Raw genomic sequence first — 26,869 nt, forward strand, 5'->3', positions numbered from 1 at the left:
AAGACAACACGCCTAGACACCAACAATCAACTGCCAACTTTCTAAGTTCTTCAGAAGTCGGAATATATAAACCTTCTAACACAACAATTGTTCATGCCAGATGGTTTCTGTCATTAAACATATAATTTTGCATTACTGTCATCTCTAAAAGACTTGCTTGGTAGCTACAACCCCTAGCATTGGAAAAGCTCCACTTATCACAAGCAGATACAAGCAGACAGATTGTGCATGCTTGCATTGTGCGCACACATTGTTCAAGATCACAAGCTTCACTTCTTCATGTAAAATTACAGACAAATGGAATAGAACATAACCAAATAAGTCCAACATTAGATTCATACTGCCTAGATAAAAGATATGCTCTTGCTTTCATACATGGAATATAGAATATGTCAATTTAGCTCGACTGTTGGATTGTCAGTAATTCCCCGCATGCAGCACCAGCTGCCAAAATAATTCAACAAGTTGTCACCTCTGCAATTTGTGTAAGGGTTTGCTGTACGATCACCTCGTGTCACATCTATTCATCATCCTCAGCATATTTTTCCACGCGTCAACCATACGCCGGCCTAGGACAGGTGCAGAAGTACAGTAGTACGGATCACACCCCCTACGGAAAACCAATCAGACCCCATGAAGATTCCATATGTCAGGTCTGATACGGTTTTAAATAGTTCACATACGACACAACACAGAAGAGCACAAAACCATACAATGTAATGAAACACCATAGAAACTTTAAAACCTAGCTCAAGATCAATCATCATATTACATACAAATGACCATGATAACTAAGTCTGACAGTAGACAGTGGTTTTCTGGAGTCAGAAAAACCCAATCATAGTTCAATTGGGATGCGTCCGGTAGTATGGTTCCCCATCGGATGGGTCCGGAAAAAAACTATGATCCTGGATGGTCCAAGGCCTTATTGAATCTTACCCTTCTCAAGATAGTATTCCAATACAGTTTGTAAGGACTACTTACGATTCCAAGGTTCAGCTCATCTGAGAAATTGAGCGTGCGAAAGCATGCCGAATGTCCTTCATTTACGATATCATGCATACCATGAAACACATCAATTCCAACACAAATCTTGTGAGATAGATGCATATTAAGCATGCTGAGAGCTATGACAGATTCTCTTCGAAATACAGTCAGCAGACAAGCAAGAAATTGTGCAAATGGTAGCACAAGAGCTCATAAGTGCTCAATCACTTTTAAGTACCCAATCAGAAAGAATTTACATGATTTGGCAATCCATATAGCAGTCGCCGTGCTGAAAGCAACACAGAGCACCATTTAAGCCAAGATGGTGACAAACGTTTACATTTACAATCCCAATAGAGATGACAAATATGTACTTTGGCATGAGGGAATGAAGTATCAACTGCCATCAGGCCAAAACCATGCCAAAGGTGCACGCAGAGTGCCAAAAGGCTTTCAACTGGTACAGCAAGAGTGCCGCCCTAACCCTTTGACATGCCACAAAAGGAATGGCATGAAACCGTCCTTCATGAAATATCAGCATCATTTGCCACAATCTAGCGACCTTGGTAGTGACAACGCAAAAACTCTATATGTATTCTATACCAACCAATGCATTACAAGCCAAGGGATTCCCTTGAGAGCAAGTCATGCTTTGTCATCATGGAACTCCCAGATAGTGAGCTTAGGAGACTTTCCTTTGCGACATGTCTTCACGTAACGGTCATTATCAGCAGGCCTTTCCTGCCAAAACACAAAAGACACTTTGATCGATAGCCATCTCCGATCCTCCCTTCTTGTACTTATTATTAACTCTCATGGTATTCTTGATGCTCTGAATTTACAATAGGCAATAGGAGCTTAAAAAATACTTACTTTTTCTGTTGCACTTGAGAGCATGGACAAGATGCTTATACATACAGAGCTCATAGTCATTGCAGGAGACCAGGAATCGTAAAGAATGTCTGCAAAAATTTGAGTAATCAGATCTTTTCATTAATACGCTTTCACTCATTAAGTTCTTCTCAACACAAGAAATTACATACAACTCTTTTCGCAAGATTTTGCTGCAAAGAGGTAGGCCCAAGACTAATTGAACCCGGGTGCCTTACAAGTTATATAAATTAGTCACAAAATTAGGAGTGAAAAGTATTTTACCAAGACAGATATGCCCATTGCTATAAATGTGTGGATGCACAGGAGGATTGCCCGCAAAAACTACCTGTGTTTCAAGTCTCATTAAAACAAAAACATGGCACTGTTTATTCAACTTTAGAAACCAATGAGAGAGAAAAGTACCTCAGGTGATTCCAATGGATACTTTTCTGGAAATTGAACTTGAAGCTGAAAATGCTCTCCAGCATAAAACGAGTCTGTTGCCCCATCAAACTCGATAGTCCATCTAAAAGTAAGAAACGGACACCCCTAAAGACAAGTTGTCACTTCTATCTTATATTATATGGACCAGAAACGTGAGTATACCTAGAAAGATCGTCAGTTGGATTGAGCTTGAAACCGGGAGGAGGATTATTCTGCCACTCTATAATCTCCTTCTGAAGCCGCTTGACTGCAACTCTGCCAAGATTCTGCTAGAATTTTTATCAATGTGTCACTAGATCTCTCTATGTGGTATATTGTTTATTTATCATGCAGAAGTTTGAAAGGACAACACTAAACAAGAAAATTCTGTCTTAACACATGTATGAAACAAAACCGTGTAGGTCAAAATTCAGAATGGCCAGAAGCAGATCAGATAGAAGAGCAAATAATGACCATGCAGAGATGAATACCATGATGCCAACAAAGACCATTCACCATCACTGATAAGAGAAAATGAGGCATTATTTGAGACTTGGAGCCTTAGAGGGACGCTTTGAAACACAGGATCTGAGGACGACCCACATGGGCAAGCATTAATGCAGTGTACATCTCCACCATACGTGACCTTCCTATTTTACCTCTTGTAAGGTGAGAGCCTCCTTAAGGTCGGAGTCTACTAAGCCGTATCACTTTAACTGCTTGATACATGACTCCAGTTCTCTCAATGCTTGGCAAATTCAATCATTACAATCCATTTAATTCAGCCTGGCAGTTCTACTCAGATCTAGTAGTTACTTGTTGGGTTGGTGTTAGGGCAGCACTATTCTAGAAACAGAGGTATAATCACTTGGAAATAGTGATGCGTCAACACTGGTTGCAGAGCTTGGATCCAGATCTCTCTCTCTCTCTCTCTCTCTCTCTCTCTCTCTCTCTCTCTCTCTCTCTCTCTCTCATGCCATGTCCAGAGATGCATTTTCTTTACCGCTGAGATGGTGAAGCAAGCTATTGACATGATGAGGACTAGGAGAGCATATGATCATGATGGAATGGTAGTGGAGCACGTTAAACATGCCCGAGATATGCTTGCAGAACTTCTAGCATTGATGTTCAATCGAGCCATGTGTGAGGGTTTTCCTGATACTTGGAGTATGTCCACAGTTGTGCCTATCTTCAAGGCAGGAGATTCAATGATGCCTAGGAACTATCACACCACTATGATTGGGCACACACTGGCAGGTTGTATGCTTCTATTCTTGAGCAGCAATTGAGTAGATGGGTAGAGAGAGCAGGCATACGAGATCAGGACAAGTGTCACGAGGACGTGGCAATTGTTAACTACGTCACGAGGACGTGGCAACTGCTAACCTTAGTTGTTGGTTTCTTTCCAAAGATTTTTGCTTTATTTTTTAGACCCTCTTTTTGAAGTTGCAAAAGTTGGGCCAAATTGCATTTTTGGATGCAATCCCAATGGGGATAGATGGTCAGAAGACCAGTGGAAGCTTCCGTTAACGGAAGCATCTCCTAAAAATTATTTGCAGCTTCTATTTTGGGCCATTACCTTCGGAATGACAAGGGGAACATCTTAGAACTCTGCCGCAAAGTCAACTGGGCAACCAGTCGGGAAATTTTTAGGCGGCAACCCCGAAACGGGAAATGGCCTGTAAACGTGCCAAGTGGCACATATCTGTGCACTTTCCTCGTGCATGAAGAAGTGGCGCTGAATTTATAGCTGGGAGGCTCATTTGCAAGTTTCCTGTCACACGTTAAGAGCTATGGAGTGCATGATTTCCACTCTATGTACAGTGTGGTGCTAGGAGTGATGACCTACACACTACACACTACTCTCTCTCTCCCCTACGTGCAGTTATGTGATGCCCCAAGAGGGCTTTTCATTTGACCTATGTACAGTTGTGCGGGTTCATGCACGATTGCCGAGGCAAGAGCCTCTTGCACAGGTACTGGATTAGCTAGTTGCTAATCCCCCGCAGGTACAAGTGAATTCGGAGAGGTTTCACGTGAGAAATCTCGTCCAGTTCAAAGGGCAAGTAACCCTACAGGTGCGGGAGCTCAAGGACTTGCTACGGATGCGACCAGCTCGCGAAACGGAGCCCAAAACAAGAAAATACAGCCTGCTGTGTATTTTTGCAGGTTTAGGTTTTCGGCCCTAAACGGTCCCTAATACCCCCAAGAGGTCCGGGGACGCGAGGGGGCCGTTGTAAAGGTGATTTTGCGCATTTTCAGGGCAGAAAACAGAGGGATACTGTGTGTCAAGTGTCCTATACAGTTATGTTGCCGAAATCAGGCCAGAACAAAGCCCGGATTATGCGGGACAGGTCGTAAGAAATCACAGGTTTTATTCCCTCTGTTAATACAATAAAGAAATACCAAAAGGGGCGCCAATTTTGGGGCCTACGTTGTTGCCATCTGCTCGGAGCATTCTAGCTTCCAAGCCGTATGTGTACTGAAGTGTTAATTCCCATCGCAGCTTCCTTTTGCAAAGTACTCCCTCACTCTGTGTGTGTCTAAAGTAAAGTAAAGAATTTCGGGTGAAAGCCAAAGCCTACCGCCCTACGGGCCGGTTTCAAGGTTCCGTGGCCGGGACTACAATCATAAGGTTGTTTTAGGTGAACACACAGAGTACAGGAACGCGGGACTACACTATGGCCGACAAAGGGAAGGGCATTATGGAAGAGGGCTCCTCTTCGAAGGACAGACAGGAAATTCCTATGGTGTTTGAGATTGGCGAGAGCTCACGGCCACGTCAGTCTGTTGAAGGAGTATGAGCGGAAGTGCGACGTGAGAGAGAGTGCGAGAAGAAGAGCACGACGATATGGTGAACTCGCTCTGTTGTAATGTGTAGAGCATAGTGAGTTCTTATTAGTTTTTTACAAAAGAATATGTGTACATACCTGACGGCCCGCCCACTTACCTGGGCGACCACATTGGGCTTTATACCCCAACAACCTCCCACTTAAAGTCCAATGTGGTACTTTAAGTGTGTGAGAAGCTACTATACAAGCTAATATACAAGAGATGTAGAGAAGTGATGTACTACCCTACACCTAACTGCTTGCGAAAATGCGCAAAGCTCTCTGAGGGAAGTCCTTTTGTAAGTAGATCAGCAGGATTTTCTGTGGTGTGAACTTTGACAAGCTGAATTTGCTTATCCTCGAGCATTTCCCTGATGAAATGATACTTCACATCCACATGCTTTGTCATTGAGTGATAAACTCGATTGCGAGCCAATTGTATAGCACTCTGACTATCACAATATAACACGGGCATCTCTTCTTTGATTCCCAAATCTGTTACTAGTCGATTAAGCCAAATTGATTCTTTGCATGCCTCTGATGTTGCAACATATTCAGCCTCTATAGTAGACTGAGTAACACAATCTTGTAATCTAGAACGCCATGATACTGCTCCACCAGCCAATGTAAAGACATACCCTGACGTAGACCTTCGGTTGTCTAAGTCACCTGCATAATCTGAGTCTGTAAAACCCTTTACAGTTAGCTCCTGACTCCCATAGCATATACGCATACTATTTGTAGCTTTCAGGTATCTCAATATTCCTTTCATTGCCTCCCAATGTTTCTTGCCTGGGTTTGACATGTATCGACTTACTACTCCCACTGCAAATGCAATATCTAGGCGAGTAGCAATCATTGCATACATCAAACTACCCACTACAGACGCATATGGAATCTTATCCATTTCAGCCTGTTCTTCCTCAGACACAGGACAATCTTGTTTGCTAAGTTTCCCATATGGTGACATGGAACACTCAATGCCTTTCCCTTCTCCATATTGAAATGTTGCAAAACCTTGTCAATATACTCTGTTTGAGATAACCAAATCAACTTCTTTGATCTGTCTCTCTCAATGCGCATACCAAGTATATGACTTGCCTCACCCATGTCTTTCATGTCAAACGATTTTCGCCATCTTTGACTTCACAGCTGAAATTTCTTCCAAATGCTTGCCAGTAATCAACATGTCATCCACATACAAAATAAGGATCAGCCAACTGCCATCCTTAGCCTTCTTTGTATATAGACAGCGATCGAACTCACTACGTTTGTAGCCTTGAAAAAGCATAAACTTGTGGAACTTATGGTACCATGCCCTCGGTGATTGTTTTAAGCCATAAAGACACTTTAACAACTGGCATACCAAATCTTCTTTGCCTTTCTCAACAAACCCTTCTGGCTGCTGCATGTAAATTTCCACATCTAAATCACCATGCAAGAGCGCTGTCTTGACATCCATTTGGTGCAACACCAAATCTAATATGGCAACCAATGCAAGAAAGCATCTCAATGTAGTCATCTTGACCACCGGAGAGAAGACTTCATCAAAGTCAATGCCTTGTTCTTGCTTAAAGCCCTTGGCAACAAGCCTTGCTTTGTACTTTGGCTGACTATCATGAGCGGTGATCTTATACCTGTAAACCCATTTACAAGGTAGAGCCTTTTTGCCCTGTGGTAATTTAACTAGCTTCCATGTCTGGTTTTTATGCAGAGCTGTCATCTCTGACTGCATGACCAATTGCCAATTCCCGGAGTCCTTCATTTGCACTGCTTCCTTGTAACATGAAGGCTCATTGCAATCAGTCAACATGACATAGTTCATAGATGGAACAAACCGATCAGGAGGTCGCGTGATACGTCCAGATTTACGCAAAATAGGTGGTTGAGGCTCAGCCACAACCTGTGGTTCCACTCTATCATGTCCTTGCTCCTCTTGAGCCCTGACATTTTATCTTGCACGTGCAGGTCCATCTTCTTGGAAGACAACTCTTCTAATCTCCTCAACCCTCTCTGGTTTAGAATGATATTTGGCTTCATTAAAGTGAACATCATTGCTGCGGATAACCATTCTGGATTCGGGATCCCAAAGTCTGTACCCCATCTCACCAGAATTACCATAGCCTAGAAAGATGCACTTTCTACTCTTTGGCTCAAGTTTGTTCCTAAATTTCTTTGGAACGTGAGTATATGCCTCACAGCCAAAGACTCTGAGATGCTTGTATGAGGGCACCTTGCCTGACCATACCATCTCTGCCACCGAATCCTTCTGCAAAACCTTTGTAGGAGATCTATTTATAAGATGAACAGCTGTATCATGATACAGCTTCAACCCAAAACCCATTTGGCAGCTGTGCATTAGACAACATACTTCTGAACTTCTCTTGTATGGTCCTATTCATCCTCTCAGCAACACCATTTTGAGGCTTCATCCTTGTGCTTGAGAAAGTAAACCCATACTTTATTCGAGTAATCATCTATAAATGTCATAAAGTAAGAAGCTCCCCCTAGAGATAGGTTAGGCATAGGTCCACACAAATCACTATGAACAAGTGTCAACTGTGTATCTCTTCTACTGCTTCTATGCTTATGTGGCTGCTGTGTTTGCTTACCATACAGACAATGTTCACAGAATTCAAAATCATTAAATGAAAAGCCAGGCAAATAACCAGAACGAGACAAGATTTTCATTCCCTTCTTGAACATATGTCCTAACCGGCTATGCCACAAAGAAACGTTCGGCTGCTCGGTTACATTGATTACATTTTTAGAGACATTTGATACATAAACCATGTAAAGTCCTCCAGACTTTGGAGGACTTTACTCCATGTGCTACTCTCATAGAACCCTTGGATATCTTCCACATGTTCTGTCCAAAAGAGGTGACGTAGCCAGCATCATCAAGTAAACCTGTGCTGATCAAGCTCTTTGTAATTGCGGAAACGTGTCTCACATTCTTCAGCGTGAAAGAAGAGCCATTCTGAAACTTCAATTGAACATCTCCAACACCTAAGATCTCACATGTCTGCCCATTGCCTTGCCGAACATGATCTTTAGTGGTCACATAAGAGGTAAACCACTCCTTTTTGGAGACACATGAAGTGATGCCCCTGAGTCTATAATCTAGTCACTCAGTGCATGTCCATCAAATGCTGTAAGAAGAGCTGAGTCCATTGTATTCTTCAAGAAGTAGATGTCTCCTGACACTAGACTGTCATCCTCTGCAACAATGTTTGTCACATTTATTTCTTGAATTTTCACTGAGAACTTGTTCTTCTCACCATGGTCTTCAGCTTTCTCTTTGCCTTTTTCTGCTTTCCATTCTCTACAATCTCTTTTCATGTGACCCTTCTTGCCACAATGGTAGCATTCTATGTCACTCTTGCCTTTAGCACTACGGGACTTGCTACGAGACTGATTCCTCTTTCCACCTTTGTACTTTTCTTTGGTCCTTCCCCTGACAACTAAGGTTGTTCCTTTGCCTTTGTCCATTGTCTTTCTGTTGGTTTCTTCAGTAAGCAGACTGCCTTCTACACCTGCTGTGGTCAAACCATCTAGAGGTGCAGAATTACTCAAAGCTGTGCGAACAGTGTCCCAACTTTCCGGCAATGTGATCAACAAGAACATAGCTCTAACAGGTTCATAAAACTTGACACCTTGAGCTGACAATTGACTGTAGATGGTGTTGAATTCATTCACATGATGGGACATAGGTGTCCCTTCTTTCATCTTCAAGTCAACAAGCTTCTTAAGCCAGTATACCTGTGAAGCTGCACTCTGCTTCTCATAAAGATCACTCAGCTTTGTCCATGCTCCATAAGCCGACATCGCGTCTGCTACATTGAAGTAAACGCTTTCTGCCAAAGTCAGCATAATGGTAGAAAGTGCCAATTCATCCATTTCGCTCCATTCATCTTCGTCCATATCTTCTGATTTTATCCCCTTGAGCTTTATAGGTTTTATCTGCTTCTTTTGTACCAACACGTGCTAAATCTGCTTCTTCCACAATGAGAAATTGGTTCTATCCAGCTTCTTGATATTGTAAAGAGCAGTGTCCTGTGATCCAGCCATAGCTACGCTTCACAGTAGTTTACTTTCCTGGGAAAAATTTGGTAGAGTTTCCCCTGTAAACTGACCTCTGAACCAATATCAACCTGTCAAATGAACCAAGAAAGCTTCAGATTCTGCAGAAATTTCGACAAAGTCTCCTTTGTAAAATGGCTCTCGTGTACTCAAAAACAGACCAACAACAACTCAAAAAACCACTGTCTCTCTAACACTGTAAGCTGTGGGTAAACCTGTCCTGCACCTGTACTGTCTCTCACTGTCCTGTAAGCATAGACTGCGACAATGCCTCAACGGCAGTAAAGCAAAGATGCAATCCCAACTGTCTAACTCACAGTCAATACATCCTAGCTGCCTATCTAAGGGTGCTCGAGGGATCACTCCAAGACCTGTATCACCGAAAGGATCTCAACATTCGAGAATCCCCCAGCTCAATAAAACCTCACTCACCCTCAACAAAGGCTGCAGTAAATTTGACAATACATAGACTTCCCACAAAGTCATACATCCACAAATTTCCCACTGTATGATGTAACCGTTGCGGCGGTTGTTTGCTGCGTGACTCACAGCCAGCAAACCCTCAACAGACATGCATCATCTCTGACAATACATCTCATGTGAAAGTACCTGCAATGTCAAGATGAAATCTGGAATATCAAGCAACAAACACAAGCTACCTGATGAACTAGTGGATGTCGCCTACAGTCTGTGTGTAGATGCGCCCGTGTCGTATGTGACGCCTCCAAGAACTGTGAGCCGACCTTCGATGTGTAGACAGCCACAAATCAGCACTCTGGGAGTGCCGATATTCTCAGCACCTACAGTCGTAGGCCGAAACCCCAAATTTGCAGAGTCAGATCCGCACCCGCCTAGACCACGTAGTCGAAAATGGCCTGCGCAAAACTTTGTCGAAGCCGAACGGTGGCCAAGATAACCTCAGAATAAAATTCTGAGAACACCGAGCCCTTAGGGCTCACCCACAGGATTTGGGGCCGTGTCTTCGCCTGTCGAATCTCACTCTAATCTGAGCAGGTGACTCTAGCTTCCTGCAATGCTGCCCCAAGCCTCGATCTGAGCTCTAATACCAGTTGAAGGAGTACGAGCGGAAGTGCGACGTGAGAGAGTGCGAGAAGAAGAGCACGACGATATGGTAAACTCACTCTGTTGTAATGTGTAGAGCATAGTGAGTTCTTATTAGGTTTTTACAAAAGAATATGTGTACATACCTGGCGGTCCACCTACTTACCTGGGCGACCACATTGGGCTTTATACCCCAACATCTGTACCTCCTGTTGATGTGAATGTCCCTCCAATACAGGGCGTTATGACTGGGCAACTCGAGGATAATGCGTTCAGGACTCAGTTAGTTGTCGCGGTTAATGTCTTTTCGCAACTGGTGCAGAACCCAAGATTTATGGAGTTCTTGCAAGCGCCACCAGTGCCACAGCAAAATAGGCAACCTACACCGCGAACAGAGCTTGTTGAGGCTCAAGCCCAAGTACTTCATGCGTCTCAACAAGATAGGGGACACTCGCATGTTGCGGAGTCAGGGGCTCCAAAACAAGTTCCTCCTGTCCTTGAACACGTGGTTAGGACGCCTATTCCACAGGCTATGCCAGTTCAGCGCCACCTTTCAGAGCCCGCATGCTGTCTTGAATGGGCAGGGAACTGGTTACCAGGCAATGCACCCAGTTTTTCCACCACCCACAGTACATCTTGGGTATTTCGGGGGTGGATCTGTGTTCCAGAGTACGGTTGGTTATGCGGCTGGAAGTCAACCGTACACGCTAGGAACAGTGTTTAGGGGTATGCAAGGCACGATGCCAAACCCCATGTATGGTAGCATCTGCATGCAACAAGGTTTTCAGTGCAACCAAGGCCGATTTGGGGTGCCATAGGGTCATTTTGGCATGGCTTGTTTTTCTGGATAGCAGCCAAATTTGGCACCTCTGATGCAAAATGTTAATGGCCAAGATGTGACGATGATGCCTACTACAGTGTCCATGTTGCAGACTATTCCTTATGACATTTTGGGGGCACTGGAAAAGCTGAAAGATTACAAAGAAGGTGGTGCAGCTGTAAAGTTCAGCACTTTTAGTGGCTTCGAGGATAAAGCAAAGGCGCAGTTTGATACAGCTTATGCAGAAGGGAATTTTACAGAGACCTCTAAGGTCAGGAAAGCTGCCACTTTCTTGAAGAACAATGCGTTTACATGGTGGACGACATTGTTAATGCAAAGACAAGCACCCGCCACATGGGTCTACTTCAAGCAAATGTTTGCATCTGCTTGGCTGTCAAATGAATTTGAAGCCGACGTCATGACAGATCAGCACAAGCTTACTTCGGCTACATGCAAGGGCTTGCTGGAGTACAATCAGAGGTTTTGTAAAGCGTTACTCTCAATGACCTCCTACAGATTTGTGCCATTGACAGAGCAGATAGAGAAGTATTGTTGTGGGTTGGCTAAAGGGCTTCGGGACTAATGTACCAAGAACAGAGTGGCTACCCTCACCCAGCTAGCGTAACAGCGAAACACGTTTCAGTAGGCCTGAAACGTGAAACGGGTGAAACGGCCGAAACGTTTCACCTGCAAGGTGAAACGCCTGGAGTGAAACGCCTGAAATAAAGAATTTTCTTTAGAGAATTTGTCCATTAAATATTTATTTATTTATTATGTATATGCTATTTCAAGGTTAACATAGTATGTGTTTCTACTCACTGCACTATGAACACCTATTTTGTTGATACATAACTCTATATATACAAAAAATTGGCGTTTCGGTCAAACGTTTCAGTGAGGCCTTAGCCTAGAGTGAAACGTTTCGGGGTGAAACGCCACGTTTCGGGGTGAAACGTTTCGCTGTTACGCTGCACCCAGCTCATGGAAGCTGTTAACACTGGTCTTGCCTTGTTGAAATGAGAGGACAGTGGGTTTCCGAGCAACGAGAAAGGAGGGCAGCAAAAGAAAAATTCAGAAGCTCTTTGTGAAAACGGCTCTTGAAGCGTCACAAGGCTCAGAAAAGGCCACCGAAGACAAGGATTCAGCCGGGACTTCCGGAGCGCAGGCAAAGAAACAGAAAAGGAAGTCTTTTGTGCGTAAGTCGCTCGAGGAAAAGAAGGTCCTAATGGCTCAAAACAAATGCTTATATGCGAGCAGCCTGGTCAATTTGCTACCAATTGTCCACAAAGGAAAAGACCGGCTGACTCAGATGATAAAGAAGACAAGAAAGGCAAGAAGCCTAAAACCACGGCAAGTTTGGTGCCAGATATGGTGGGTGATAGGCCTAGTACAGATGCCAGTGAGTTATGCAGAGCATGGGGTAAAGTTAGAGATCAGACGACACTCATCTTCTTTGATCCAGGTGCCAAAGCAAACTTTATCTCACCAAAGTTAGCTATGAAGCTAGCTATGAAGCTGGGCATCAGAGCTGAAGAGATGGGGTACACGGCAGAGGCAAGGTTGGCATGTCCTGGCCACTCAGAGTGTGTTACTCCCATTATTGGAAAATTGCGTCTGCATATTCAGTCATATGTAGACACAGAAGAATCATGCCATTGGAAATGGTGCGATGCGCTACTTGGAATTCCTTGGATGTCCAGAGTACATGGCGTGCTGAATGCCTTCGGCAAGACGATCACCCTTCAACATAGGGGCAAAACTCATGTTTTGGATGTACAGCTCAAAGGGGAGTCTGTCCCTATTGTATCTTCTTTTGTTATCACTTCTGTAATAGAGAATCATCTTTCTGTGTACTTGATTTTTGCACGTGATGTCTCAGATAGCTGTCAATCAAATTTATTTGTGTTAGATAACGAAAGGTCAACATTTTTGCAAAAGTTTCGTGACTGTTTTTCTGATTCATTACCGTCGCAATTGTTGCCAGAGAGACCTGAGGACCATCAGATAGATTTGGTGTATTCCTAGATTTGATGATTTTCTCGATCGTTTAGAGGATGCTGCAACTTTCAACAGGATAGACCTAAAGTGTGGGTACCATCAGATTTGTATAAGGCCAGAGGATGTGCACAAGACTGCGTTTAGAACGACATTTAGTCTTTATGAGTTTCTAGTGATGCCGGTTTGGGCTAACAAATGCTCCTGCCACGTTCAACAGAATGATGGACCGGATTTTCCGCTCGCATCAACAGTTTGATGGGACGTTCTTCGATGACATGATAGTCTATTCGAAGAATGAAGAGGAGCATAGATGTCACTTGACCATTGTGTTCGAAGAGCTGCGCGGTCTCACAAGCCACTTGTCAATCCTAAGAAAAGTGAATTCTTCCAGGAAGAGATCCACTTTCTTGGCCACATAGTCTCAAAGGATGGTCTCAGAATGGATCCTGCAAAGGTCAAAGCTATCAAGACATGGCCAGACTTGAAGACTGTGCACGATGTCAGAAGCTTCTTGGCATTATGTTCCTACTATAGAAGGTTTATCAGGAATTTTGCAGAGAGAGCATCACCTCTCACGCTTTGCAAAAGAAAGAGGTCACTTTCAAATGGACCCAAAAAGAGATTTCAGCTTTTAGTCTCTTAAAGGAAAAGTTGGCTTCAGATCCAGTAATTGTTTTGCCGGATCTCAGGAAGTCATTTGTAGTCCAGTGTGACACGTGCGGCAGTAGCATTGGAGCAATGCTAATGCAAGATGGACGGGTAGTAGCTTATGAAAGCCAAATTTTGCAAGGGCCAAAGATGACTATGCAAGCCTATGAGAAAGAGCTCTTGGTCGTGATTCATGCGCTTTCTAGTTGGAAGCACTAGCATTTAGGTGTTGATTTTGTTGTCCAAACAGATCATCGAACCTTGCGATACTTCTTGACACAGTCAAAGCTATCCGAAAAGCATATGGACAAACATTCTTTCTATGTTCCACTTCCAAATTATGCATGTGGAAGCCAAGAAGAATGTTGTGGCTGATGCGTTATCAAGGAAGCCACAAAATTCAGCTGTGTCAATTCCTTATCATCATGAGTTAAATGACATGAAGGAACAGTATGCTACTAATGAAGATTTTGCAACGATCTTTGAACAGTTGCAAGAGGGGGAACATCATAAGCACTACCTCCTCGGAGATGGTTTTATGATGATGCATGGCACACTTTGTGTCACTAGGCCATTGCGACATAAGGTCATGGAAGAGAGTCATGTCCCACCGTATGCAGGACATCGTGGTATTGATGCAAGAGTTAAAGCAGTAGACATTCTTCTATTGGCCTACCTTGAGGAGAGATGTGGATGCCTTTGTGCAAGCATGCATAATTTGTCAAAAGGTCAAGTTTGACAGGCAAAAGGCACCAGGGTTGTTACAACCACTGCCGATTCCGGCCACTGCCAATTCCGGATAAGCCATGGGAAAGCATTGCTATGGACTTTATCTTTGATCTTCCAAGAACTCCAACAGGGAATGATGGTATATGGACCATTATTTGCAGGTTCAACAAGCAGGCCCATTTTATCCCTCTTAAGAAGAAGATAAAATCTAATCAGATGGCACGCTTTGTTCATGTACAATGTGTACAATGGTATGCCACAATCAATTGTCAATGATCGTGATCCTCGCATGACCAGTTTGTTCTAGAGAGGATTGTTTGAGAACATGGGCACTACGCTCAAGTTCTCTTCTTCGTTTCATCCACAAACTAATGGACGGTCAGAAGAGGCTAATTCTACTGTCTTAGATCTGCTGAAATGCTATATGTCAGATAATAAGGACAAGTGGGAACAGTATTTGCTTATGCTTGAGTATGTGTACAATAATACGGTGCATTCGTCGACTGGCAAGGCACCTTTTGAGATTGTTGAAGGCGACAAAAAAGTTCCTCCCATTTTGCATACAAAGGATAAGATCTTTGAGGCAGATTTATATGTTGAGAACATGGATGAAATGTATAAGGAAATTAAGGTTGCCTTGGAGAAGACTTAGGCAAAGCAGAAGAAGGCTGCTGATCGTCACCGTCGTGAATTGCTATTGTCACCTGGTGATCGGATTCTGTTAAGGTTTGAAAAGGCAAGGTTGAAGAAGATAAAGGGCAAGGAACGATGTTTCCTAAGCTCAGCATGCGTTACTATGGGCCTTTTCAAGTGCTTGACAAGATCAACGATGTGGCTTACCGGCTGAAATTGCCTGATGCGTGGAAGATTCATACTGCGTTCCATGTGAGTCTTCTAAGACCCTTCGTGGGTGATGTGCTAGAAGATATGTCAGATGAGGATCAGCCAGAAGTTGAGGAACTTGATGAGATCCTGGTACCTGAGCAAGTTTTGGCACATAAGAACAGAAAAGTTAAAGGACAGGTTGCAAGACGCTACTTGGTGAAGTTCAAGAACTATCCGCCTATGGATGGAAGAGCATGAACTGTTAGAGTCACCAAATGTATTGCAGCTTTACCTTGAAGCCTTTGGGTTACAACCTACTTATGCCCCAACCCAACGTGTGCAAAGGAGGAGTAATGATAGGGCTAGCACATCAAATGTACATATGAATTCAGTGTAATAGATGGAAATGACAAAAGTATGAAGGTCTCATTAAGTGATTTGTATCTATGTGTTACGACCTTTCTTGCGGATACATACGATGATAAAAGAGTGCTAACAACAAAAGATCATCAGTGGCATGTATTTATGGTATGCAATCGAATATGTTTGTGATTTCAAGAGGGGAGTATGTCACGAGGAAGTGGCAACTACTAACCTTAGTTGTTGGTTTCTTTCCAATGATTTTGGTTTTATTTTTGAGACCCTCTTTTTGAAGTTGCAAATGGTCGGACATTGTATGGCCAATGTGAACGGTAGTATTACCCGCAGTCAGAAAGTTGGTCGGCACTGAAATTCGTATAGTAAGAGGATGTCTAGGCTCAGTTTCAAGATCATGTAGGTGCCCCCGTCGCACTTAGCAAGTTGGTGGATACTAGGAAGTGAACTCAATAAAGGCATAAAGCCAAGATGGGATCACCAAAAGAAAATACCTGACAGTTGGGCCACATTGTATTTTTTGATGCGGTCCCAATGGGGATAGATGGTCAGAAGACCAGTGGGAGCCCAATGGAAGCATCTCATAAAAATTAGGCTATTTTGGACCATGAAATGTGTTCGCGTCATTACCTTCGGAATGACAAGGGGAACATTTTAGAACTCTGCCGCAAAGTCAACTGGGCAACCAGTCGAGATTTTTAGGCGGCAACCCCGAAACGGGAAATGGCCTGTAAACGCGCTAAGTGGCATATTTCTGTGCACTTTCCTCATGCATGAAGAAGTGGCGCTGAATTTATTGCTCGGAGGCTCATTTGCAAGTTTCCTATCACAATTTAAGAGCTATGGAGTGCATGCTTTCCATTCTATGTACAGTGTGGTGCTAGGAGTGATGACATGCACACTAGATGTGAGGATTCTAGGTAATAATCCTGTATCAAGTACTTAAACTCATGATTAAGACTTAAGAAACTAAACTGAACTCAAAGAAAGACTCAGAAGACTCTGTGTTTGATTGATTAATTGAAAGTGTGATACAAGGCTCCTTATATAGGAGACGAAGAGACATAAATGAAAAGACATCTCTTGGTGAAGAGACATGACTTTAGATGTAAAGACACATCCTTTCGGCGAAGAGCTACAACCATTGGGCGAAGAGTCGCACCCGTAGAGCAAAGGGGTGTGACCAGTCGTCAAAGATGTGTGGCTTTTGGCGAAGAGGTACATCTCTTGGGCGAAGGGGTGTAACCATCCAAGCGCAGGGGTCCTCCTTGGCATGGCACTTCGCGTATCTGCATCAATGAGTAAGTATTGTAATCTAGTTAAGTCACAAACGTGACATTCCTCCCTCTTAAAATAAAACCCCTGTGTCAAATGAAAGTCTGCCGTTTGTCGAAGAATTCTTGGAGGAGGTGAGGATATTGTTGCATTTCTTCATCAGTTTGCCAAGTAGAATCTGACTCATCTAAGTCCATCCACTTAACAAGAAATTCAGTTATGATCTTTTGTCTAGTTTCTTTTTGACGAACATTGAGAATCTTTCTGGGACAAGAATAATGTGTTCATCTTCAATTTCTGACACATAAGAAAAGTCTGCAACAGGCGAATCTCCTTGAATATACTGTTTGAGCCAGGAAATGTGAAAAGTTGGAGGATGAATTTTAAACTTGTAGCTGAGAACTGATACAATAAGACCAAGTCACCTTCTTTAAATTCTGCATATCGACGATGCTTATTTGCTTGCTTCTGATAACTTTGTTGAACATGTAGTAATTTATCTCGAATCTGTAGGAGGACATCTTGCATTTCTTGAACCAATTGATCTGCTAACGCTACTTTGTGTTGAAGAACAAAGTTCGTAGGCACAAGAGGAGTATGTCCATATGCTGCTTAAAATGGTGTCATTCGAGTTACCGAATGAGGAGAGTTATTATAAGCAAACTCCACAAGTGGCAAATAATCCTCCCAAGATGCCAATCGAGTCTGAATGTAATGTCGAAGCATCTCTTCTAAAATTTGGTTCACTCTTTCTGTTTGACCATCTGTTTGAGGATGGTAGGCTGAACTGAACAATAGATTGGTTCCAAGAGACTTGAATAATGATGTCCAGAAATGTCCTGTAAACTTTGGATCTCTATCGGATATAATGGATTTTGGTAATCCGTGCAATCTGAAAATATGTTGTACGAACAGTGTTGCAACATCTGAAGCAAAAACTGTTTTCTTGCAAGGTATAAAATGCGCCATTTTGAAAAATCGATCAACTACCACAAGAATTTGAGCATTGCCTTTAGGGGATCGAGGCAAAGTGGTAATAAAATCCATGGTAATACTTTCCCATCTTTCGTTAGGCACGGGTAAAGGTTGAAGTAAACCTTGAGGTAACTATCGAGAAGCTTTCATGATCTGACATGAGTGACAAGCTTTCACAAACTTAATAACATCTACTTGCATCTGCGGCCAAAAATATGTTGCTGACAAAAGCCGATATGTTTTGTTAATTCCACGATGTGCAGCAAAAGGTACTTCATGATGTTCCTGTATCAAAATCTTCCTCAAAGAGCCTTTGTGTGGAACACATTTACGATCCATGTAGTAGATTAACTCATCCACTATTGTATATGTTGCAAACATATTCATCTCTGACGGAGTGGGATTTAGAGATTTGAGGGCTCGAAAAACATCTCCAAAGTCTTTGTCTGTCAAATATTCTTGAAACACGCAGGAATTTCCATCTGCACATTTGTAATGGCAAAATTGGTTGCTTGAGGCATGCGGCTCAAAGCATCTGCTACCACATTTTGTAGACAGGCATATACTCAGTCACCATGTGAAAATTTGCCAAAAATTCAACCCATCTTCCTTGACGAGGATTCATCACTGGTTGAGTAAAAATATACGTTAAAGACTGATGATCTGTTTTAACCACTGAATCTGCGCCAAGAAGGTAATGTTTCCAAGTGCGGTAAAGAATGTACGATAGCCACGAATTCCTTATCATACACTGGGTATCGTATTTGTATTGCTGAAAATTTTCGACTGTCAAAATCAATGACACGATCATTTTGCATGAGAACACCACCTGATGCTTGATCAGAAGCATCGGTCATCACGTCAAATGGTTGAGTAGGATCTACAATTGCTAAGACAGGTGTTGTCGTCAAAGCATGCTTGAGTTCATTGAAAGACTTTTCTACTCCAAGAGTCCAATGTAGCTTATCCTTTTTTGTCAATTCCGTTAGAGGAGAAGCAATATCTGAGAACTTATGGACTTTGGTGTGATAAAAATTAGCAAGACCCAAGAAAGATCGCACATCTGTAATAGTGAGAGGTAAAGGCCAGTCAACAATGGCCTTAATCTTCTTTGGATCCACAAAAATCCCTGTAGCAGAAATTACATATCCAAGGTATTCCACATGATCCTTGAAAAACTCGCTTTTCTTTTTGTTGATGTACAACACATTTGTACGTAATGTCTCAAAGACAATCTGCAAGTGTTCTTTGTGATCTGCCATGGTTTTACTGAAGACAAGGATGTCGTTGAGGTACACGATCACAAATTTATCCAAATAAGGGCCAAAATTTTCATTCATCAAGGTCATGAAGGTTGTTGGGCCATTGGTTAACCCAAAAGGAATGACCAGAATTACCATACTTTGTCCGAAAAGCTGTTTTGTATTCATCGCCAATTCTAATGCGAATCTGGTGATAACCTGACTTCAGATCGATCTTGGAATAGACCATTGAACCCAATAGTTGATCAAAGAGTTCATCGATGCGAGGTAAAGGAAATTTGTTGCTTATTGTCAGCTTATTAAGAGCACGATAGTCAATGCAAAGACGCATGGAGCCATCCTTCTTTTTTACCAATAAGACTCGAGCGCCAAAAGGACTTTTGCTGGGACAGATATGACCTTTATCCAATAAATCTTTCAATTGTCGCTGAATTTCTTGAGATTCTGAATATGAAACGCGATAAGGAGCTCGAACTGGAGGAGGTTGTCCGGGAATCAAATCGATTGTATGATCCACAGGATGACGAGGAGGTAATGTAGTTGGGAGCTCATCAGGAAATAAGTCCACGAATGGTTTAAAGAAGGGCTGTTGCAAGTAAGCAGTGGGTGATGTTGAGGATTTTGAGGTTTCTTCCGTTTCTGCTTCTTTTTCTCGCAACATAATCAAGGCTGTTGCACAATCACGCTTGAGAACCAAACACTTAACTTGTAAAGCTGAGACCAAGGTGATAGGATTTGCATTAAAAAGACCACGAAGTTCCACTTCTCGATGATCATGATAAAGCCGAATGGAATGATCTCTGAAACTGATAACAGGATCATACTGATACAGCCAATATTGACCAAGAATCATGTCGTAGTGCGATAAGGGCATTACTGCAAAGCTTAATTGATCTTGGTAATCCTGAATTTGAAATTGTAACTGTTGAAGTTTCTTGTTGCAGTTCAAAAATGAACCATCTACAAGTTCCACTTGAAAAGCTTCCACACTCTGTTGGGTTGGTAGATGAAGCTTGCTGACTAAAGAGGTGCTAACAAAATTTGTGGAACATCCACTATCTATGAGCACATTGATTGGATGTTGACCAATGAAACCAAGAAGACTGAGCACCTGGTTAGAAAGATCAATAGGAACTGAGGTGCGATTGTGGGCATTTAGCATTAAGGCGCTAACCACTTTGGATACTCTAATCGCACGTCTGCTTGTTTGCCTTTAACCTTTATAGGAGGTGGACAGTGTTCTACATCTGTGCATGACTCCATATTTAAATTTTGTCGTATATTTGAAGGGTTTGGACGCTTCGGGCATACATACCACCTGTGTGATCCACCACAAATTGTGCACAATCCTGTGTTGCTGGACTGAGAGGTGGAGGGAGCCGATGAAGAGGCTTGTTACTCTATTGAACCATTACGACGGCCACTACGTCGGCGGTCGGACCGAAACTGTCCTCTATTCCGATTGTTGTTGCTGGAAGAGGAAACGTTATATGAAGCTGCTGCTTGTCCAGAGAACTGAGGCCGAAAAGACTGTTGTCTAGAAAATTGTTGTCCAGAAGACTGAGGTTGCTGTAGTGAGCGCCAATTAGGATTAAAGTTGCTTGGGTGAACACGTTGAGGAAAGCGGCCACTGGTTGAAGACTGATTGCCCATAAATGAGCTCCGTGTTGGACGGCGATTGTCTCCAAGCCGTTCGACATAAGCAATGGCAGCATCCAGTGTAGTTGGGTTAAACTTTTGAACATCATCCTTCAGGTTGGGTTCTACTCCGTCGATAAAACTGTGTAGTTTATCCGAGGAACTGAGGGTCTCTATCTCCAGAGTTAGCCTTTGGAACTCTGTGATATACGCAGCCAAGGAATCTGTTTGGTTCAGGCGGCGGAGAGCAGACCGGGCATGAAAGCCCGCATTCGCAAGTTCAAATGCTTTGCAAATGGAGCGTCGGAATTTGTCCCATGAGGGAGTGTTTTTACCGTCAGCAACTCTACGTTGCCACCACAGGAATGATGTGTCTTTTAATAAAGAACTGGCTACTGCAACTTTCTTACTTTTCACCAAGTCCGTATTGGACAGGTAGACTTCCATCTTAAATATCCACTGGTCTAGCTCGCGCTTGTCGCGGTGACCATTGTATGGTTCTGGCAGCTTAACATCGAGCTTCTTTTTCTATGCGGAATTAAAAAAATTTATAAAGAAGCTGTACTTCATGATTGTCTACCTCCACTGTAGGATCTGGTTCGTCTTCGTGTGCGTCCACTCAAGCTTCTGAGAAGAGGGTGTAGCAGCAGAAGGGTTTGCTCGAGAAGAAGTGTGTGTCTGCTGCATCTGCTCGAAACGAGTGTTGAGGGAAGCAAGACTTGTTGTAAAAGTCTGTTGTGAGGCTTCCATTTGTTCCTTGAGGAGAGCAAGCATTTGTGCCTGCTGGCCATCTTCTTCTGCTTAGGACATGGTTCTGCCTCAGAGAGAGTATCGAGGAGACGTTGGAGAAGTATGAGGCATGTAGACAAGAGAAGCTGGTTCTAACGATTCGCCAAGCTCTGCTAGAAAGTCGGAATCGAAGTCCGAATCCTCTAGATCCTCTATCTCTTCCACTGGAGATGTTTCTGCTTGAGCGGGCGACAGAGGTGTGTACTCCGGAATGCATAACTCACTATGAACACGTACCAGGGGCTGGAGGGATATAATATTGTTGACAACGGCCACTCTGCACTCTGTCAGTGAGTAGGCAAGATGGGGGTAGCGCCCAAGGAGAAACTCATAATGCTGAAGGTGCTGAGACTCGCAGGTTAGAAAAATATGCCACACCACCCAAGTCTGGAACTGTGTCTCGTGGCGGTGGGTGACGTAAAGTAAATATTCCTGCTGGACCAGCACGGCCTGTGGCACGAGAACACATGCAGGGACGGGTTCTAGAACGGTTTCTCGAGAATCCGGAATAATAATGACCCCTGGTGCGGGTACGGCCAATTGTTCGGGCTCTGGAGTATCGAAAATAAGAATTACCTCGGGTGCCGAGAGCGGGTGCGCCGGCAAAATTGCGTCGAGAATCTCGTCTATGTACGAGAGATAGGGGACTGGAACGTCGAAAGCATCGTCGGCCATGATGGCGAAGAATCCCGCGCGCGCACAGGGCGAAGGCCAGACTGTGTAGCGCGGATAATTAGCAGAAGAGGGGGCGGCAGAAGTTGCTCACGCTGGTGCTGAATTTTCATTGCGCTGGCTGTTTCGCTGGTGGCCTATTCTTTATTTTTTTAATGTTTGGTACCCACTGGATGCCCACCTAAACTATTTGGGCGGCCGGCCAATTCTCTTAAAATTTTAATGGGTGGCCAATGTTTAATAATCTTCAGCGATGGGCTTTAAAAAAACGTTGGTTGGACAGTGAATTTTACACAACGCTGCCTTATTGCCTTGCGTAGCACATTATTGCCGAAAAGTTGCCATCGTGGGCTTGTTGCGCTGATGCCCCTTGAGAAGGGTGTCGTTTGGGTTGGGTGTACCGTGCGGAGGGTCACCAATGAAGAGACACCGGCGAAGGGGTGCAAAGCAGCCCGCATATAATTCAGCCTGTCAGACCAGGAAGTCCGCCCAGGGGTGCTCACACGAAGGGGTACTCACAGGTACACCTTGTCACTTGAAAAGGCACACACTTCCGCTCTTACCCATGCAGCAGCACGAGAATCACGTATGCACACAGCCATGCTGCTGCTTCTGGTTGATTGTATTATGTTTTTTTATACGAGAACAGAAATAATTTATGTTCCCTCATGTCGAGATGTGTACGTAGGCCACCGTTCTTCAGATTCCATACAACGCCGAGAAGGGGGGTAGAGTGTAGTGTCAAGGGTGAGAGGCTCACAACCGTAGGGTCTCGGGAAAAAATTCTGCTCTGATACCACTGTGAGGATTCTAGGTACTAATCCTTTATTAAGTACTTAAACTCATGATTAAGACTTGAGAACTGAACTGAACTCAAAGAAAGACTCAGAAGATTTGTGTTTAATTGATTGATTGAAAGTGTGATACAAGGGCTCCTTTTATAGAAGACGAAGAGACATAAATAAAAAGACACATCTCTTGGTGAAGAGACATGACTTAATATATAAAGACACATCCTTTCGGTGAAGAGCTGCAACCATTGGGCGAAGAGTCGCACCCGTAGAGCGAAGGGGTGTGACCAGTCGTCGAAGGAGTGTGGCTTTTGGCGAAGAGGTACGTCTCTCTGGCATGGCACTTCGCGTATCTGCATCAATGAGTAAGTATTGTAATGTAGTTAAGTCACAAACGTGACACTACACACTGCTCTCTCTCTCTCTCCCCTACGTGCAGTTATGTGATGTCCCATAAGAGGGCTTTTCATTTGACCTATGTACAGTTGTGTGGGTTCATGCGCGATTGCCGAGGCAAGAGCCTCTTGCACTCGTACTGTATTAGCTAGTTGCTAATCCCCCACAGGTACAGGTGAATTCGGAGAGATTTCACGTGAGAAATCTCGTGATTCAAAGAGCAAGTAGCCCTACGGGTGCGGGAGCTCGAGGACTTGCTACATATGCGACCGGCTCGCGAAACGGAGCCCAAAACAGGGAAATACAGCCTCCTGTGTATTTTTGCAGGTTTAGGGTTTTGGCCCTAAACGGTCCCTAATACCCCCAAGAGGTCCCGGGACGTGAGGGGATCACTATAGAAGTGATTTGGCGCATTTTCAGGGCAGAAAACAAAGAATTCAGCGTGCTGCAGATTCTCACCAGGTTTTGCAAAGTGTTCGTATGCGTCGGGAAAGTCATCTATTGCGTGGGGATACTGTCTGTGAACCGTCCTAGTACAGTTATGCTGCCGAAATCGGGCCAGAACAAGTGGTTTTCAGCCCGAATTATGTGAGACAGCTCGTAGGAAATCACAGGTTTTATTCCCTTTGTTAATACAATAAAGAAATACCGAAAGGGGCACCAATTTTGGGACCTACAGGTTGTCGGCGTCTGCTTGGAGCATCCTAGCTTCCGAGCTGTGTGTACTTAAGTGTTAATTCCCGTCGCAGGTTCCTTTTGCAAAGTACTCCCTCACTCTCTGTGTGTCTAAAGTAAAGTAAAGAATTTAGGGTGAAAGCCAAAGCCTACCACCCTTCGGGCTGGTTTCAACAGGCAGGTTTCAGGAGAGGTTTTTCCACTCTTGATCACATATTGACACTCATAGCTATGATTGAGGAGGGCAGATCACATTGTAGGAGGATTTACTGTACTTTTGCGGACTTCCGCAAAGCCTTTGACACCGACTGATGCGAAGGTTACGGGAGATGGGTGTACCCACAGAGCTGATTTGGGGGATCATGGCCCTATACAGGACAATTGTGGGTCAAGTCCGCACCCCCCAAGGGATGTCTGAGCTTTTTCACTCCACTATTTGGGTGAAACAGGGTTGTCCAATGTCCAGTCTCCCCTACTTTATTTGGTATTTATGTGATGAGGTTTCAGAATACATTGAGGGGGGAGGCGAAAGAGGAGCACAATTAGCAGGGACGTGGACTGCTGATGTAGAAAGCAGCATGCTGGGTGCCGCAAATGGTGGAGCAGGCCCAGCTATGCCGCCTTCGGCAATCTGAAAAAAGTAAGATGCTTTGAAGGTGTGTGAATGCCCAAGCTCTCCCTCACCAACTCAAGATCAGCCACCAAGGTATGCCATATGCCCGAAGGAAAAGTGAGTGGAAAGTGGTGTAAGTGATCGCGTAACTACTGGTGTAAGTGACAGACGACAAGCAAGGCTAATAACCGTGATGGGTGGCAGCGTGCACCTCAAAGGCAAGGTTGGGCGGCATCCTAATGTTTGAAGCAGGTGGAGAAGGGGTTCTCTCTCTCTCTCTCTCTCTCTCTCTCTCTCTCTCTCTCTCTCTCTCTCTGGGAGACTATAAATGCTAAGTAAAACAGCATTGACATGCATATGATATAATTAGTTGAACACCCCCTTAAGGTAAAATGAGCTCCCAGGTTGCTTCCTGTCTCCTTTGACTCTGTTATCAAAGTATGCTTCTATCCCCTACCTCAAAGACTTCCTTGTTTTGATAACGAAATGCAGAATGCACTCATGCCGAATGTGATTAGTTGGACTGCGCACATCCCACCACCATAAGGTAAATAGAGCTCCCAGGATGCTTCCTGTCTCCTTTTAATGATGGGATGACTCCTGGTATCCTTGTTCTAGTAACAAAACGTAGAAGGAACTACTGCCTAAGGCTTCGAAAAAATCAGAAGAAAAGGTAACAATATTGATCTCTGGTAAACCCTAACACACCAAATCGAATGAGCACTAAACCTAACACGCACAAAGCAACTACAGGAAACAGAATGATGACCTGAGAAGCAGGAGTTGCCATGCTCGTGAGCCTTCACGTCGGGACTCGGCGGTGATCAGCTCGCGCGAGAGACGAGGAGAGCAGACGTGACAGCAGCCATTCTTTCACCAACTCCCGTTGTTGCGAGGAATTTATACCTTTCCACGTGCGAGAGAGAGAGAGAGAGAGAGAGAGAGAGAGAGAGAGAGTCGCCGGAGAGTCTTAGGTTGAACCAGTTGGGAAATGCGGCTGTCTCCAGCAATCATGTCACGACTCAGTGCTCACTCAAACTTCGGTTGTGTATTTTTCACGCCAACCTAATGTTGTGATAGCTGCTATCTGCAGCCAGTGTGAACCAGGAGGCCACGTAGGAGTAGGAGCAAGCATTGCCGACAGGCTCATGTGAAGCCAATCCCAAGGGACCTATCTATCCGACGAGTTTTGAACTCAAGACCTATCATTCAAGAGAGAATTGAGATAACTAATCTGCCACACTTTTGTGTGTGTGTGTGTGTGTGTGTGTGTGTGTGTGTGAGAGAGAGAGAGAGAGAGAGAAGAAGAAGAAGCAGAAAGTTGTTTTTTAAGGAGGAGGTAAGGGGATTTTAACCTACGAGAATTGGGCTAAATATGAAGGACATAAACCAGGCAAGTGGTTAGATGTCTTTGCTAGGGCATGGTGTCGTGATCAAACCTTGTTTCCTTCTCTTAAACTTTTGTGGAGGGTGTGCTCTTTCTTTCTTGCATTATTGCAATTGCTCTTGTGACACTATGTGCATGCTTGTGTGTATGTGTGTAGAGAGAAGTGATCTCTCCAATGTTTGTGTGTGTGCTCTCTTGAATGTGTGCACGTACTTCGTTGTGCATTCCATGTTTAATTGATGAGAACCAATGTTTGCTTTGTTGATTGTAGAGTGTAGATGAGGATTGATTAAGTGAGGAGGATTGAGAAGAGTTATCTTAACCATAGATACACTCTTCATGAGAAATGTAACTAGCGAAACTCTCATATGCAAGTATGGTCGTCACCAAGCACTAGTGCAGCTAATTGTATTGATGATTTAGAGGATTAGTGCCTCAATAACCACACAATTTCTTACACAAATAATTTTTTCTATATTATGCAGCATGTCGATGACCAACTCCACCATTGTCCAAGTGTGAACCAAGACCAATTGTAACTACTAATTGCCTATCCAGTTTGTTTGAGTTGGTAAAGAGTGCTTGGGCACCCATTTTGGAGAGTCTTTAGCTCTTGAATTTTTGTTGGAATGGTCCTCGAACTTTGTTGCACTTGGTTAGTTGTGGTGTTTCCTTGGAACTTCTTCTTTACACTTGTGTTTGTCTTGTTAGCTTTTAGACATGCAGAGATAAGAGGACTTTT

At 43.7% G+C, this 26,869-nt stretch overlaps 1 protein-coding gene across 1 annotated transcript; it reads right to left on the minus strand.

The window, feature by feature from the left end:
• Positions 1 to 1,390: 1,390 nt before the first annotated feature.
• Positions 1,391 to 25,673, minus strand: LOC147442469 (putative ubiquitin-conjugating enzyme E2 16). The gene is made up of 6 exons (XM_086528622.1): positions 25,510 to 25,673; positions 2,467 to 2,570; positions 2,284 to 2,386; positions 2,143 to 2,206; positions 1,861 to 1,949; positions 1,391 to 1,728 (listed from the first exon to the last, which is right to left on the minus strand). The coding sequence occupies exons 1-6, from the start codon at positions 25,528 to 25,530 to the stop codon at positions 1,633 to 1,635; spliced, it is 477 nt and encodes a 158-aa protein (XP_086384748.1). The 5' UTR covers positions 25,531 to 25,673; the 3' UTR covers positions 1,391 to 1,632.
• Positions 25,674 to 26,869: the final 1,196 nt, after the last annotated feature.

Source organism: Adiantum capillus-veneris, chromosome 14, assembly GCF_014529385.1.
Source record: "Adiantum capillus-veneris isolate H3 chromosome 14, ASM1452938v2, whole genome shotgun sequence".
In the NCBI taxonomy this organism is placed as follows: domain Eukaryota; kingdom Viridiplantae; phylum Streptophyta; class Polypodiopsida; order Polypodiales; family Pteridaceae; genus Adiantum; species Adiantum capillus-veneris.

Coding starts and splice junctions, on each gene's coding strand:
- LOC147442469 (XM_086528622.1), bottom strand. CDS start 25,530: ATGGCAACTCCTGCTTCTCAG. Junction 2,571..25,509: donor TGGCAACTCCTGCTTCTCAG/GTCATCATTCTG, acceptor AAATTCTAGCAG/AATCTTGGCAGAGTTGCAGT. Junction 2,387..2,466: donor CCAACTGACGATCTTTCTAG/GTATACTCACGT, acceptor TCTTACTTTTAG/ATGGACTATCGAGTTTGATG.